The sequence below is a fragment of the Pygocentrus nattereri genome, chromosome 2, assembly GCF_015220715.1.
Source record: "Pygocentrus nattereri isolate fPygNat1 chromosome 2, fPygNat1.pri, whole genome shotgun sequence".
In the NCBI taxonomy this organism is placed as follows: Eukaryota; Metazoa; Chordata; class Actinopteri; order Characiformes; family Serrasalmidae; genus Pygocentrus; species Pygocentrus nattereri.
Window position 1 is genome coordinate 31731223 of NC_051212.1, and position 16730 is coordinate 31747952.

A 16730-nucleotide genomic window follows, 5' to 3' on the forward strand; every position below is an offset into this window, starting at 1 on the left:
GGCCTACACACGTGTGAGACCACCCAGGAGGTCGCACTAAGTGACTCAGGCAGGGTGTTTTAGAAAAAGTCTTCTGATACAGTGCTATTGGGAGCAGGGCACATCTCTCAACAAAATTTTGTTCCATTATATTAGTTTTATGATTTAAAAAAAGACTGTAGGTCTGATTTAATCCACCCAATCCCTGTGACTCATCAGTTTTTCAATCCACTAATCCGCAACATGTGAATCTGGTTACTGGCCTCAGGACGTATGGCACCAGAACTTACTCGGAGTAAGGCTCATAGACAGGATGTTTGGTTGAACTACAGAATAACTAGCATAACATTACTTAACTAATTAACAAGGCAGGCGCCCAAATTGGAAATTGTGGCCATACTTAACAGGGACACTCGCTGATGCAAGAAGGACCAAATGCTACTAGAGTGCTAATGGCACCCCCTTAAGGAGAATTTGCAGTTTGCTAAATTTGAGCAAGCGACCACGAAGTGCTACGCAACTAAAGACATCAAGTTCATTGCATTAGGAAACAAAATATTAAAACCACATGGCCATAATTAAACAGACCATTTCAACACTTATTTTTGTGTTAGTTCTCCTTAGTTCTTTATCTCTTTTTATTTATTTATTTATTTCCTCTCATTTTATTATTACTTTTTTTATCATTACTTTTTTAAATTTGTGATATTGTACTATTACCTTACTAATTTCTTATTTTTGATCTTAATTTCTTACCATTTAAATCTCAAGTTCTATTTTTATCTACTTTTATCTTTTATTCACTGTTATTTTAAATTTTCTTTTAATTTAAAATGATTAAATGTAGTTATTATTTTCTTTGTCATGTCAATCCCTGTTTTTGTAGATGCTCGGCTACATTGAAAATGAGGGTTGCCCTCAATGTACTTCCGAGTCAAAATAAAGGTTGATTGATTGATTGATTGATTGAACACAGTGAATTTTCTTCTGGGCAAAGTATTATTTTAAGACGTGGCTTTAGCGTTCCTATCTTTGTACTTTACAGTACTCTTAAAGGTTGGAATTCTTTTGCAGACTGTAAAAGCAGTGGCTCAACAAATGTGGCTATTTTCCATCATGTCAACTTAGCAACAAACAAGACAGATGCTTAAACTATAAACAAAACCTACAAACTTAATGACAAACCGTAAGCAATTGTAATTATCCATCCATCCATCCATCCATTTTCCAAGCCACTTCTTATCCTTTCAGTAAACATGAATTCTACAAATTGTGACTCAGTAAGAAAAGAAATTTCCTCCTAAATTATTCAGGCATTTTTCATAATTAAAATCAAGGGCTAATTAATGGACCATTGCTTTGTGGGCTAATATTTCACAGACCATAATAAAACAATACAGAGCATGACAGACTTAAAATATTTATTAGGTTTAATAAGCTTTTGTACATGAAGAGGCTTTATTGAATGATCACTGCAGTGAATCCAAAGGACAGAACTAAACAAGTGTACACAAACTGGCCATTACAGTTCTTTAACGGTCCACCTCACCAAACACAATGTCCTGAGTGCCTGCAAGGAGAGCAGATATTTTGATGTAAGAAAACATTTAATTATACATTTTTTTTAAAACAGAATTAGCAGTAGTTTTTAATGTCTATATTCTGTGGATGATATATGTTAGTCAGGGTTCTAGCCAGAAGGCCTGCCAACTCCTAGTCAGAGCCTTCAACATGACTCTGCTCCCAACCCAACAGTCTAAAACTATTCCCTTCAAACTGTTAGTGCGCTACACAAAAATGACAAGGATTACAGTGGTGGGTGGTGACTGGATACCCTCTCTTAGGGATTAAGCTGTCTGAATATATTTGAATCATTAGTCACTTTGTACTCTCACTGCACAAACCAACCTTATGCAACACAAGCTTAGTGTTGAAATGCATATTAATCTAAATAATATTAAATATACATATTACATTTGCATACATATCAAATATAACTATAATTACAATAATCACATCTATACTACCAACAACAATAATAATAAATAATAATAATAATATCTTACCAAGAATGGCCACAACATCAGCAAGCATGTGTCCTTTAGACATTTTATCTAAACCAGCCTATGAGAAAATACAAAGCATTATATGAAAATGCATATACAAAAACATGTATAAATAAAATTATGTAGATTTTTGTAGAATTGACATTTAGCCATCTTGCAAATAGTAAAGTTGTGTGAAAATATACTTTTTTAAAGGTTTTTTAAAAAGGCATCTAAAGCTAAGGGAACAAAGAGCGCCTTTAATTAATATTTCTCATTTTTATTACCACTTAAATTCTTTGTTAAAAGGTTGACACTTCATTGTAGAGTTGTTTTATGTCCTGGGCAATACTTTAGAAAATTCCACTTTTGGCCAATCATTCTCAGTATCAATAACAGTATCTACTTACCAAATGAGCAAAGCCAGGGGCTTTGATCTTGCAGCGGTAGGGCCTGCTGGAACCATCAGAGACGAGGTACACGCCAAACTCACCCTGTTGAAAAATCCACCATCATTTGGTGACACCATTGACATTAAAAACATGAACAAACAGAAGCAAAAATGTAAGGACATCAGATGGGTCAATAACATAACACACCTATTTATTGCCAGGGAATGATTAATATTCATTTATTTAAAAAAGGTAAAAGGAACTGTGTATGGGCCCTTAAGGTGTAAAAAGGGGGATCCTTCATAATTTTACTCCCAAGATGCAGGGAGTACATTTTTTTAACTTTGAAGATTTTTATAAACATTTTTTCTGTGAGTATGTAAACTCACCTTTGGTGCTTCAACAGCCGTGTATGTGGATCCTGGGGGTACCTGGTAACCCTCTGTGTACAGTTTGAAATGATGGATCAGCGACTCCATTGACATCTTCAGAAAATACAACAAGGACAAAAAACATTTAATGGCAATATCTGATATTTACACTGTAGTTGTGCATGTACACTGGCTAAAAAATAGCTCCTCACCCAAAGTTGCCAAAAGAAAGTTTCTTGCGCTATATTCTGTCTTTTTCCTAATGTTCTCAGGGTGTCTACAGGCATTATATACTTTTATTTAAGACATTTTAATGCCACTTCAAATTTAAGACCAAATTGAACAGTGGAATTCCACAACATGATATGAATCAAAATCTCTCTGTGATTCCATTAATGGGACTGAACACTCTCCATACAACTAATACTTGTGAATGATCACATTACAGGCAAACTAGTTTGTTTAAAGAGATGATATATGAAAGCCCTCTCAAAATATAAGCTCCTCTTTGTGTGCTTTTGAGTGATGCAGCACATCAGAATAAAAGTGAATTCTAATTACATGAGGTGCAGATTTTAAGTTGAACAGAAAAAAAAAAAAAAAAAAAATCAATACTCTATCGGCCAGTATCGTGGTACTGGAAGTAGTATTGGGAGAGAAAAAAAACTGGAGCAGTAAACACAGTACTTAAAATTAAAGAACAGAAAGAAAGGGTGCACAACAACTGGCTGCATCTAGCAACATATTTCATTTTCTGGGTTTGTTTTTATGTATGCTTTGCGAAAGATCAAGCTTACAGTAAACTAAACTTTACCACACACACTGACACACCCATGCCCACCTTCATCTCAGATCTCTTGGGTGGTGCAACTTTGGCATCATCCACCTTGATCTCTCCTTCAGGCATCTTGTTGAGACACTGGTGCATAATTCTTAAAGACTGCCTCATCTCCTCCACTCGGCACAGGTACCTGCGAGTGGCAAGTGTGATCATCTAGTTTTTCTGATAATCTTTAGTTACACTGTTAAATTTGTACATTCAAGAGGTACATGGCTATTTGTGACCTGTATTCAAATTTAAAGCTCAAGCAGAAATTTCAAACATTCTGAATTTCAGAAGCTTTTTTACTCGTTTTTTTTGGTGTTTTTTGATGATGTGTCAAAAGGGCTCACCGGTCATAGCAGTCACCATTACTTCCGACAGGTACGTCAAACTCCACCTCATCATATTTATCATAAGGCTGAGACTTCCTCAAATCCCACTTAATGCCAGAACCCCTCAACATCACCCCACTAGGAGACAAAAACACAAACATTTTTTGAGGTTTTTTTTTTCTTTTCTTCTTTGGTATTATTTTCATCACTGGAAATTCTATTCATTACTTTGGTAATAGTAATTAAATTTCCTGCCAAGAAAGCCACTTGAATATCAACTGGAGAGACAGAGAGAGCAAGACAGCAATGTTTACATCCATTATAATGAAATCACAAAAGCATGGCCACATAAAACTATAGTAGCAGAAACCTCCCACCCCCCTTCAGTGTGTACTGTACCTGAAGCCACAGTTGAGTGCATCTTCTGCTCCAATAACCCCAATATCAACAGTTCGGTTCCTCCAGATGCGATTGTTGGTCAACATCTATAAACATACTCATAATTAGAAAGCTCTGCTAAAAATCTACAGTGTTCATGTTTAGACAGCCCTACACAAAGAGAACCCAAAAGGAGTCACAAAAACATTTCACTTTTGCAGCAACTGTCTGTAGAGCACAGCAATATTTAATACAAATACTTATACCTCCTCCACCTCATCAATGCGTATGGAGAAGTTCTTGCACCACTCGTAAATATCATCCATAAGACCCAGGGGCATATCCTACAAACACATGAAGCAGTTAGGCTGGTTTTATATTATGTAGATTCAATTTGATGTTAGCCTGAAAACATAATTCCTAATGCAAGACTTCCTAATGCCAGAGTGCAGACCTGATGGACTCCTCCTGGTCGAACATAAGCTGCGTGCATTCTGGCCCCGGACACGCGCTCATAGAACTCAAACATCTGCAAGAAAGATGTAAACAAACAGGAATGCACAGTTGTTAGGACTGTAGCCGAATCTCTCAAGATATCCCAGCATTCTTCATAATCCCATTAACAGGCCCAAACCATTGTAAAACTGAATTTTATTTGATTTTTATTTAAATAAAGGAGCTTGAAGTAAACAATACTACGGTTTTAAAATGTATTACTCTGCTGTCCATATATGGAAACTAATCTTGAAAAATAAATAAATAAATAAAACAATAATGATTTACATATATCCATTTATCTAAACCTAGCACAGTTTAGTCCCAACCATTCTGCCTATAGGAGTTTAGTGTTGGCCATTCATACTGAAGCAATATGCAGTAAATCTGCTTTTGAATGAAGCACAATACATGGCTGCCAATCAGAACAGATCTCATTTTATATATATATCTTTTCCACTGAATAGTGGCATATGCGCAGTGGAGGGGAGAAAGAAAAAGCACATGAATTCTGATCCGAGCGTTCATGTTAGGGTTGCATGATCATGACTTGGATACGTATTCGATCTAATATCACATATCAAAGTGGTTCAGGTCAGATTTGAAAAGATCAGATTTGCACGTCCACACAGCCCTGAAAACATCAGAACTGAGTCACATTAGGGTAAAAAAAAATCTGATCTGTGCCACTTCAACCTGGTAATGTGAACATAGCCATAGTCATCTTAAGGAGTGTTAAATCACATACCACTATAAATATTTTATCTACAGTAAGTTACAACATTGTGTCTTTTTTTGCTGCCAATGCTTGCTGTATGCCATGCTGTCATCATTGTTATTGACAGAAAATGGTATGTAATTTTTAAATTTGGGTAAATATAACTTTAAAATAATGTGGAATCACTTGAGATTTTAATTTGTGCATGCATATTATATATACATACATACATACATACATACATACATACATACACACACAATTCTTCATTCTTAGAATTAGAACTATTTGCCAAGTATTTTTAAAAATTATTGAAAAATAAATACTACTTAATAATTATCCATTTACATTTTGTTGTCAAGTTAACTCCAGTCAAGTTAACGCCTCATCTCCACTTCAACTTAAATTTTCAATGTTTCACAACTTTTTAAATTTTACAATCTACAGCTTCATACCCCATCCTACCATTTCTTCATTTTTTCTTAGTTTTTCATTGCAATTCTCTGAAATAAGCATTTCATAATCTTATACCCTTGTCGAAAAACAAATTGTTTTGACTTTATTGAACACACTGGTTCAAAACCCTTGTTTGGACTGGTTTGCTTTGGATTGATAGTGTAAATAAACATAATTTAATTCACTTGATAAAACTACTCCAGCTAGAACAGTGCTTAGGTCTCTGCTTGCTTGTTCTTAGTGACCAGAAAATTCATCCTTTGTCAGCATTTCCATATTCTCCACTTCCTCTCACCTTCTCTCTTTCCTCAAACATCCAGAAGAAGGGGGTCATGGCTCCAATGTCCAGAGCGTGTGCGGTGATGCCCATGATGTGGTTAAGAATACGGGTCATCTCTCCATACAGCACTGTGGGACACGGTAAACGGAATAATCAGGACAGAGATAAACAGCTGGTCCAGCTGTGGCTTCTTTAAAACAGCAACAAGGAAATTAGTAACCTAAATGAAATGTGAACACAAAAAAGGGGCCTCTGACCTCTGATCCACTGGGCGCGGGGTGGAGCCTGGATGTTCAGCAGCTTTTCCACTGCCAGGGAGTAGGCCTGTTCATTACACATCATGGACACATAGTCCAACCTGTCGAAGTATGGCAGGGCCTGCAGTCACAGAAAAACAGAGTGGTGGAGCAAGACATTTTCTTTCTCTCCATTTAAACATTTTACCTAAACTTTTACCTCATAACGAAAAAAAAATCCTTATTATCTGAAATAATCACAAAAAACTGTAAGAGATAGTGTTTTATCTTATTAGATAATGAAAAGTGATCACCAAAGGACCACTCCTATGGATGAACAGTTGTCAGAAGAACAAACTAACCCCATTTTTGGGGGGAAAGCCAAACAGGTGCTATGGCAGGTGTACCTGTAGGTAGGTCTTGTACTCTATGAGTTTCTCAGTGCCGCGGTGAAGCAGACCAATATGAGGGTCACACTTCTTCACTGACTCTCCACTCAGCTCCATCACCAGGCGAAGCACGCCGTGGGCAGCAGGGTGCTGGGGGCCGAAGTTTATGGTGAGGTTGGACACCTCTTTCTCCACCGGGGGGTCTTTGTCTGTGGAGAGATACACAAGCTTTCGTTACTTTTGTTATTAAAGCTATAGCCAGCAAAGCTTTATGTCATCTCACGTCCAGTTGAAGCTCCATTATTTGTGCGTACAATGAATGAAACTCAGAAGGAAACATGATGACCGAAAGAGTGAAGGAGGAAAAAGATACAAACCGTTCCACGGTGGTGGGTTCCATTTGTCAGTGATGGCACTGGGGTACATCACTGCCCCACCATACTGCTCTGCCCACTCCACATCTGGCTGCCATTGCTTCTGCCTGGAGGGAAGACGGGTTAATTTAGTCAGTGTATTTGGAATGGCCTTAGGAGTTTATACACATGTAATGTAAATGAACTGCCTTCCCATTTAGTATTACTACTGTGTTATTTCATCAACAGATTTTCACCCACAAGAACACTGCAAGGTCTTTAACCAAGTCTGCACGGACATTCATAGACTGTCATGCCCTCATACCGACGGCATAGTAACATACACAGTATAGTTTTAGTCTAACTTCACCAACAGAACTCAAGCGCGGTTCCGATCACTTCATCCAGGGAAGTCAGACTCTTCTGTTTAGATGTCAGAGTCGGGCTAAGCCAACGCTTTACAACCCAACTACTGTTTCCATTCCCCACTCCGGTCCTCTGCATCGCCCAACTCCTCCGACGCCATAACCCTCTGATGTGAAACACACGCCGCGCTGGGATTAGCGGCTCAGATTGAATCAGATTAATCGGTTATTCGTAGCTACAGAGAGACTGAACTAGCTAGGTTAACTAGCTAGCCTGCTTGCTAACATACGCGCTGGCCGGACTGCACCGCGACGCTAAAACGACTACATATGAGGACCTATAACGTCTCGAAGCCAACACCAAAACCGCTGGCGAGCGCTACATGCTTCGGCCAAACGTCGCTGAGGTGACATTCAAGCCTGAGCAGCGCTGTGGGGGAAGCTGCCCGGTCCTGGAGCTCTGGTCTCATTAGATCAACAGCCTGAACGAGCGAAGCCGCAGCTCAGCTCAGAGTCCAACTGCTCTGGTCTTCTGCGCCATGAGATTTACCTCTTTTGAAGCAAAGCGCACCCGGGAGTCAAAACACTGCTGTTTAGTATCGCTGCTGAAGGACGTCCGAGGCTGGAGAGCGACCTCAGCATAACCGCCGCCATGTTTGCTGGCCGGGCTGAGGGGCAGCGCGCGTTCGTCTTCCTGCACTTTAATCTCGACCCGCCGCTGCTGCCACCCAGCGGAGCGGCAGATGCGCTTCTCCGCGCTCACCACCAGGGGGCAGCAGAGACACAGGGAAATCATACATTTAGACCAAGCACAACACTGACCCATTCGCGATGGGGGGAAATGGCACAGCGCGAGTTCTGAATAGTTTAAAGTTGTTTTAAAGTAGTTTAAAGCTGTTAGGGGCAGCGATATAAACTTTCTTTACTTAAAGTTGACTTTTTTACCTTGTGAATTAATGTCTCTGGTACGGAACCCCGATACGGAGCCCCACTGGTGACATGCTGTATAAATAAAAATGATGCGTGCCCACGACTTAGTAAAGCGTGGGAATGAGATGAATAAGTTGTGGCCATGACTCAGTAAAGCGTGGAAACGTGATCCTAATACGTGGCCACGACTTAGTAAGCCATGATCTCCTTCCCACACGTTATTAAGTCATGGCCAAGCATTATTTTGGATTTATAGAAAATGTCACCAGCAGGACTCCGTACTGTGGTCATATTAAGCATGACTCATTATGTCTTACCATTTGAAAGAGAAAAGATGTACTGACTTTTGCCTGCCGCTAAAATGTATTAATGACGTCATCGCGCACCAGTGGATGGGAAAAAGTAGTATTAACCAAAAACTTTGTTTTCTCTCTGCCTCTCCCTCAGTTAGTTCAGAGGCCTTCCCTGATACCATGTTTCATTTGAAAATATGTCACAAGAAAAATGTGTTGTGATGTCGGATTTATACAGACTTTAAAGTAATGAGAAGTGATGGATAAACACAGCGGCACTCTGAGTAATCTGATTTCCTCTTATCTTACTTGATTCAGTTGATTATTGGACTACTTAAAATGGCCTGGTTACACTTTGATAATGCAAATGCTGACGATCTTCTGAGATTTGTCTGATTAGGTCTATTTCTCCAGTTGTGGTAACACATTTCTTTATCTTATATCCGAGTTTCTAACGGTAAGATGGGGGAATGGCTGGTCTGCGCAGAAGTGAGCAAAAAGAAAAAGGAAAAACAAATCAATTTCCTCAGAAATTGAGAGGATGAGGAGATCTTAAATTTGACACCACAAAGACCAATCACAGACATGAAGATATGAAATATGTGCTCAGATATGATTTTAAAAGGGAAAAGAAGTTCTGGCCTTTTATTTGAGTTTTTTTTTACACATATGTTTTCTATTTGGCTAAAACTACGATAACATGCACTTAACACAACTGTTATATCTTCAGTTTGTGGGGATTGGTAGCAATTTTTGAAAGGGACTTATATTTCATAAATCATAATATCAATTGAATTGTTAGGATGTAAACAGTCAGAGTGGTGTGGTGTGAAATTCTCTGTTACAGAGAAACTTAGAGTCAGAATTCTTCACAGTGGTGGTGATAGGAACCAAACATCTGAAAAGTGCCTCTAAAATCTCCTTCACAAAAAGTTTTTACAAGAAATGGTTACAAACATTCTGGCCTTTAACTTTGTTTTATGGTAGTTCTGTGACTGTAACAGCCTCCACTCTTCTCAGAAGGCTTTGCTCAAGATTTTCGAGCGAGTCTGTGGTAATATTGGGTCCACTCAAATGAAAGACCATTTGCGAGGTCAGACACTGATGTTGGACGAGACTCATAATCGACAGTTTGTAACTCTGTAGTGAGCAAAGCGACAGAGGACAGGTGATTTTTTATTTTTTTGCACTGCATGCTTCAGATCTCAGCGGCCCCATTCTGTGAGTTTGTGTGGTCTACCGCTTTCATGCTAAGCGGTTGTTGGTCCTGAACTCTTCCCTTTCACAATACGCCACTTACAGTTGACTGGGTAGAATTTCCACAACCTTTTTTTAATGAAATATAAAAGCATATGAGATGTCACACAACAGTCCAGTAATACAGCACAGTACAGTCATAAAAAAACATTTTTTATATTAATAAAAATAAACAAAGTAAATTTCAAACACTTCAGTAAATAATTTAGCATAGATACAGTCATACATTAAAACACAATATTAATAATAAAAATCAACAAAGCAACTTTTCAACCCTCTGCAGGTTGTAGTAGGTACCTAGAAGGATGAACGACTTACTACAGATGATACAGTGAACATCTGTCATACAGCATGGTTACAGTAACACATTTAAAATGTCTTATTGTGTTATTGTGTAAATGTGTTATTCCTGAAAAATCATAAAACTAATACTGAAAACTGTGAAGGCTTGCTCTACTTGGTCTTAGAATAAGTTTATCTCCAGGTTATTGACCACTGGCTCTTGCTTGTTGTAAACAAACTGGTCATTTTGATTCTCTAAACTTGCATCAGTATATTCCAAACTCTGATTACTGCTTGCATAAGGCATAGACATGGAAAATAACGAGAAACAGTGACCTTTAGAGCTTAAAAGGATTTTTTTCTGTTTGTGGGTTAGCTTAAACTTTTAAACAGACATATATATGTCTTGCATTACTGAAGATATGTACATATTTTGTAATCATTGTTTTTATTTTAACATTAACAAGTCCATATTATTTGTTTGCAGAAGAAAATTAATAGAAGAAAATGAAAAGCTGAAATAAGCTGATAACATATTCACAGAATGCAGGAAATGCTGCAAGAAAATGTGTTTCAGACTGCTGAGAAGCTGAAGCTTCAGGAAAGTTCACCAGGATAATGATCCCAAGCATTGAGAAGCAACATACAAATGGAAAAACAACGAACAAACAAACAAACAAAAAAAAGATAAATGTCAGTTACCCAGTCAATTCCTCACCCCAAATCCATGGAGAATCTGTGGCACCATTTCAAAAGTCTCAAAGCGTCATCAATTCACTTCATTAAAATCAGTGAGGTTTGCAATGCACACATTCTGTTTTTAATTATTAAACATCTACAGACAGCTGACTGATGTTGGCTTTGAAAATTGTTGTTACAACATAAGTGAATGACAGAAAAAGTGCTTGGAAAGGTGTGAAATATAAATGTCATCTGTAAATCAGAAAAATGTTGATATTCTTAAAGGGGGTTGAATACTTTCATAAGGCACTGAATGCCAACCACAGTTTCCCCTTGTGCACCTCTCTAGCTCTGTTCACAGCAGATTGCTGAAAAAACTGCATTTGATGATCACTGCAGTCGGCAGTCCGGTTGATCTGTAAGGTTTAGGTTTAACGATGAAAACAAATGTGTTCTGTGTCTTTTCTCTTTTTCCTCTCTGGATGATCCTTGTTCATGTTGGTAGATTAAAATCTATTTATTTATTTGTATATCCTTTTTATACAGGGTGAGTCAAAAGTCACAGGACTTTTATTTATTTATTTTTTTAATGCTGTTACAAGCCTCCACGATGCCGTGCTGAAGGTAGTGTTTGCTGCGGATTTTTTCAGCATAGATGAAAGTCGATAATAAAAAATAAAATAAAATAAGAACGGTGTCCTGTGACTTTTGACTCACCCTCTGGGTGAGTTTTATTTCAACTAAATTGATGATAAAGTTCATTTTGGTGAAGCGCCGCACCAAACCTGACTCACTTGTGCATTTCATTGTGCATTTGTGAAAAACTTCACTGTTTATTACTCTGATATGAAGATGAACTGCACCTGGAGTGTAATCAGCCACGTCCCTGACCTCCAGCTCTTCTACAGGTGAGAACTGGCTTGAATGATGCTTTCCTGTCCTGCTTTCTTTGCTTTCTCTTTGTTCCTTAATCTGTTTTTAGATTTCTAAACATTGTTGGATCCGTGTTTTATTTGTATTGGTCCTCTTCTGTGAGATGTCAATCCCCTCATTTGTTGTCTTTCTAAAAGTGATCGTTTCTTATGAATGTTATTTATTAGAAATGAAAAGAAGACATGAAGACAGGCTGTCACCTAGATGACATAAGCTTCACATCTCACCACACGTTCTTCAACATCACTGGAACTGTAAAAGGTTCCATAATTTCAAACACCTTTATAAGAGTACCATGTGATTCAGGTACTCGGTCTCTCTCTCTCTCCCTGCTTTTTACTGCTGTCCTTAGTTCTTATTATTGATATTCATAATAAACTTTACAAACAGTGATGTGTCTCTGTGGCTGTACCTGCCTGCATATGTATATTAGAGGAAGTGGGAGATTTCTGGCACTTACACAGAATCATTAAACTGTAGGAGAGTTAAACCTTGGATTTTTTGTACAATTACAAGGCTGTGTGTGACGAATGATTAGAGACCAAAAATGAGGTTGAGCCTGTGCTGACCACTCTGCTGAACCTGATGATGAGTTTGCTTTACTGTGTTTCATTCTGCAGTGAAACCAGAACCACTAGAGCTCAAGATCACAAGGGACGGTGACCGTCTCTATCTTCAATCAAACACTCCAGAATTTGCACAACAATGTTGGAAATACAAGTTTAGATACAACAAATGCAACGAGGAGGTGAGTCTTTTACCCTCTGTGTACTGACAATCTACCCTCTGCAACTGACAGCGCTACTGCAGCTGTGGGAATAAATAATGTGAAAGGCAAACAAGTCAGTAGAACATTATAAATATGAATTTATAATAATAATAAAACAATAAATGTATATACTTCACTATAGTACACTGAATATTACTGTATAATGACTGAAAGGCCTCTCATACTATTTGAGTGTGCAGGGGATCTTATGTTTGTGTAACAATGTCAATGTCATTGCCAGTGTATTTTCAATTATCCTCATGTTGGTAATGTTGTTATATAGAGCGAAAAAGAGATTGAAGCAGAAACGAATCCAACATTAGTTTTGGAATACGACGCATCCTGCAAGCACAGAGCTCAAGTGCAGGCCATTTTCACTCATTACTGTGGGGAAGCAGCAGAGAGTGAGATGAGTGAACCTGTGTTTTATGGTACGTTCTGCATATTTTAGAAAATAAAAGTAAAGTTGTATATAAACACTTTCTGATCTATATGGATGTGGAGACTAAAACAGCTTGTTTTAAATTATAATCGGTCGTGATGTCTTAACCATGGACACATTGTAGATGTAACAGGCAAGTAAAGCCTTTTTTAAAGAGGTCTTTCCTTGTCATTGATTTATGTCTATTTCAACTCTAGTAAAGAGTTTTAGCACTTCTGCTGATGTTCATGACAATAAAAAGATGTACCCCTTAACCCCATAAATGAAAACATAAAAACATATGTACTGAAAAATGAATTGTTAAACATTTTTATGTATTATTATGACCAAGAATGTATTACAATGGCACAACAGACTCAAGGTCAACACCCTTTAAGAATTTGAAGATCTATGAATATGCATTATTAAGCATTATGTAAATGCTCTCTTTTCTAAACTATACCCCCCTGTAAAACAAGACCACCCACATCATAAACGCCCTCTAATCTTTCTTTTGCTGAGCCTGTCAGCAAAATGGCTTCTCTCATTGGTAAAAATTGGCCAGTATTTTTAATGGTGGTTTGGCCATCCATGCTACGTTAAGGTGACCAGACTTCTGAAATGACATTTCCAGTTCAGTGCTCAATACATTGTTAAATTATCCAATGTTTTTGTCTAGGAACTAAAAAGTTCCAGTTTCATGTACTTTGACCACAGTAACTGCTTTACTGTAATAAACTATGGAGAAGACCGACTGATAAAACTGTGTATTAACTTGCATGTGAAGTAACTTGCATCAAAAATTATACAGTAGCCTATTATATGCCACATCTAATATATGGATAACAGAAAAAGTGATGCAGCATTTGAAGATTGTATGATAGCCCACATTCAAATAGATTGTGTGCCTGTACAAAACAGATTCCTGTAACCTCACACCTGCTTTTAATCCCTGGGTTACTGTGTGTCTTTAAAAAAACAAGTATTCTGCCAAGAAGAGTAGTTCATTTAGAGTATGTTGTTGTCAAGCAACCAATATCTGTTGAATGAGTAGGAAAACGTTTGATCATCCATCATTATACATGGCGTCATTTTGTTTTTTGTCATATAATAATTGTGATGATGCTAGCTGGTCTAGCACATCACCAAGAGCCATGAACAAGACTGAAAGGGACAAAGGTATGACGTAGCCTTTTATTTTAATGAACATAAAGAAACAGTTACTTACCTGTTTCCCGGAAAGAGTGACAGCGCAGGTCATTCAGTCTTCTCGTAGGTCTGTGGGCCTGGGAGGGACACAGGGACAGGGGATGCGCGGGTCGACATGGCAAAAGGAAAGACTGTTAATTAACTAATGGCAAATATTGAACACGGGTTATGAATGACATGTGTAGATATATTTACTTGAAGTATATGCTGAATATGTATGGACTGTGAATGGGAACGTGACCATTTTGCCAGACGAAAACCTGAATATAATTTTGGTTTAAATCCACTGGGAGGGCCTATAGGTATTTAAGGTCAGGCCCAGTCTAGTTGGGGAAACTGCTGCAAGTAAGATGAGTAGTCTTGCTGCTGATATGCACCCTTAGTTAGAAAGGGAAATTAAGTGGGAATAGTCAAAGAAGAGCAACAAAATGCATGTCATGCATTTGAGTTTTATTTATTTTTACGTAAATAGTTGTGCAAGTACCATGGTGATGGATCTTTTATAGTGCTTTTTGGATTTTCTGATAATGTACAATAAAGAAAAGGGGCAAGAGAAACATTTAATCAGCCTTCTGCTCAAACTTCTTCCAAACATGCCACCACAGAAACCCCTCTACCACAAATGGTGATCTGGAGGTTACCAGAAGGCTGATTAAATGTTCTCACTTAATTTCCCTTTCTAACTCAGGGTGCACATCGGCAGCAAGACTAGCCATCTTACTTGCAACCATTCGTCCCAACTAGACTGGGACTGACCTTAAATACCTATAGCCCTTCCCAGTGGACTAAATCAAAATTAAATTCAGGTATTCATCCAGCAAAACAGTCACGTTCCCATTCACAGTCCATACATATTCAGCATATACTTCAAGTTATTCATAACAGAAAGACAAATACACCCTCATTCTGAGTCAGTGTTGCCAGTGGGAAATTTCCCCTTTGATGGACATACAGCACAACAATAACACTCATACCATGGTTAAAGTATTTCCCTTGCATCTCATCGGTATTTATAAAAGGTGATAATGATTTATCTGCAGCTAGCTCATATTGGCCAGTAATAGCAACATGCCAATTTATCATTTGGGCTCTACTATGTTGCATCCCATGAACCCCTTTTGTCAGGTGTGCTGAGAAAAGATGTATTTTCAGTGGAAAGATTTGCGCTATAGTAACACATTTGATACAAATATCAGCCTATATAATAATAGCAGGCCATCCAAGAGTAGCTCTTTAAAAAACATTCTGTGCTGCAGGGAGTCTTTAAAGTTAGGACAAAGCTTGCTGTGCAAGCTTTAATTTGACCCAAGATTTCATTATATCTATATTTGTATCTTAATATGTCTATATATTATCTGGTCCAAAAGCATAGCACTTTTTATTTCTGAATTGAAAATGTCACATCATGGTGCGATACCATAATATGTATTCTAGGAGTTTAGAAAGAATTTAGAAAAACAAAAAAACTCTAAAGCCTTCATAATGTTATGGCTTTAATGTTATGGCTGATCGGTATATGTATGTATATTTTAAGAGGAATGCTAATCATTATAACAAACACCATCTAAAATATTACATTTGTTTTTTTGGAATGATAGAAAAGATCATTACAGTCGTTTACAAACGTTTCTCTGCATGTTCTGTTGATTTACCAGGAGAAAATAAGCTCACGTCTTCTACAGAGAAAAAAACACTTCTGTATATTTGAATGCACAACTACTGTTTATTTGCTGAATTTAACTTATTGAGAAAAATAAAACATAACCATAAAATGTGGTCTGCATAGAAGTTATGGCACATTTTATATTCAACTCAGCAAAATATAAATAAATAAACAAAACAAAAAATCAGATGCACTAAAATGAACGTAAAATGGCATGTTTAAGTTTGTTTGTTGTAGAAGTTGATCAACAAAATCAACAAAATGTGTCATTTGACCAGGGGTGTTCAAACGTTTGCATATGAATATGAGCATTCATAACACCAAAGATAGAATTACAGATCACAAACTTAAATGGCTTGAGAACAGATCAAATTTCTTCATTTTTTACATTTAATTAGTTATTTGCACATATTTAATGGCTTTTCACTTAACTAATGTTTATATCTGCAGTAGAGTTGAGCCCACCTTGAGCTTAGTGGTCTGAGGCCCCTGGCAGTCAAGGCCCCCAGGTCAATGGCTCTAGTGGTGTGTTCAGTAATTTGGCCATGGCGGTAAGAAATTAGCATCGTCACTTATGAGAAACTGTGATCTGTAGAGCTTAAAAGGATTTTTTTTTCTTCATTTCGTCACTGCAGGGAGGGCTTGGCTTGAACTTTAAAACGGACATATGCCAACCACAA

The 16730-nt window shown here is 37.6% G+C and overlaps 1 protein-coding gene across 1 annotated transcript; it reads right to left on the bottom strand.

Moving 5' to 3' along the window:
- Nucleotides 1-1383: 1383 nt before the first annotated feature.
- ndufs2 (NADH:ubiquinone oxidoreductase core subunit S2) lies at nt 1384-8319 on the bottom strand. The gene is made up of 14 exons (XM_017718844.2): nt 8163-8319; nt 7272-7375; nt 6913-7103; nt 6527-6647; nt 6285-6397; nt 4775-4849; nt 4587-4664; nt 4342-4427; nt 3961-4080; nt 3629-3758; nt 2806-2901; nt 2435-2518; nt 2046-2103; nt 1384-1549 (listed from the first exon to the last, which is right to left on the bottom strand). The coding sequence occupies exons 1-14, from the start codon at nt 8264-8266 to the stop codon at nt 1512-1514; spliced, it is 1398 nt and encodes a 465-aa protein (XP_017574333.1). The 5' UTR covers nt 8267-8319; the 3' UTR covers nt 1384-1511.
- Nucleotides 8320-16730: the final 8411 nt, after the last annotated feature.

Excerpts from the sequence above, each read along its gene's own strand:
- ndufs2 (XM_017718844.2), bottom strand. The coding sequence starts at position 8,266 with ATGGCGGCGGTTATGCTGAGGTCGCTCTCCAGCCTCGGACGTCCTTCA. Across the intron at positions 6,398-6,526 it reads CCGCGCCCAGTGGATCAGAG|TGCTGTATGGAGAGATGACC; the intron begins GTCAGAGGCCCC and ends CGTGTCCCACAG. Across the intron at positions 2,104-2,434 it reads CCCCTGGCTTTGCTCATTTG|GCTGGTTTAGATAAAATGTC; the intron begins GTAAGTAGATAC and ends ATTTTCTCATAG.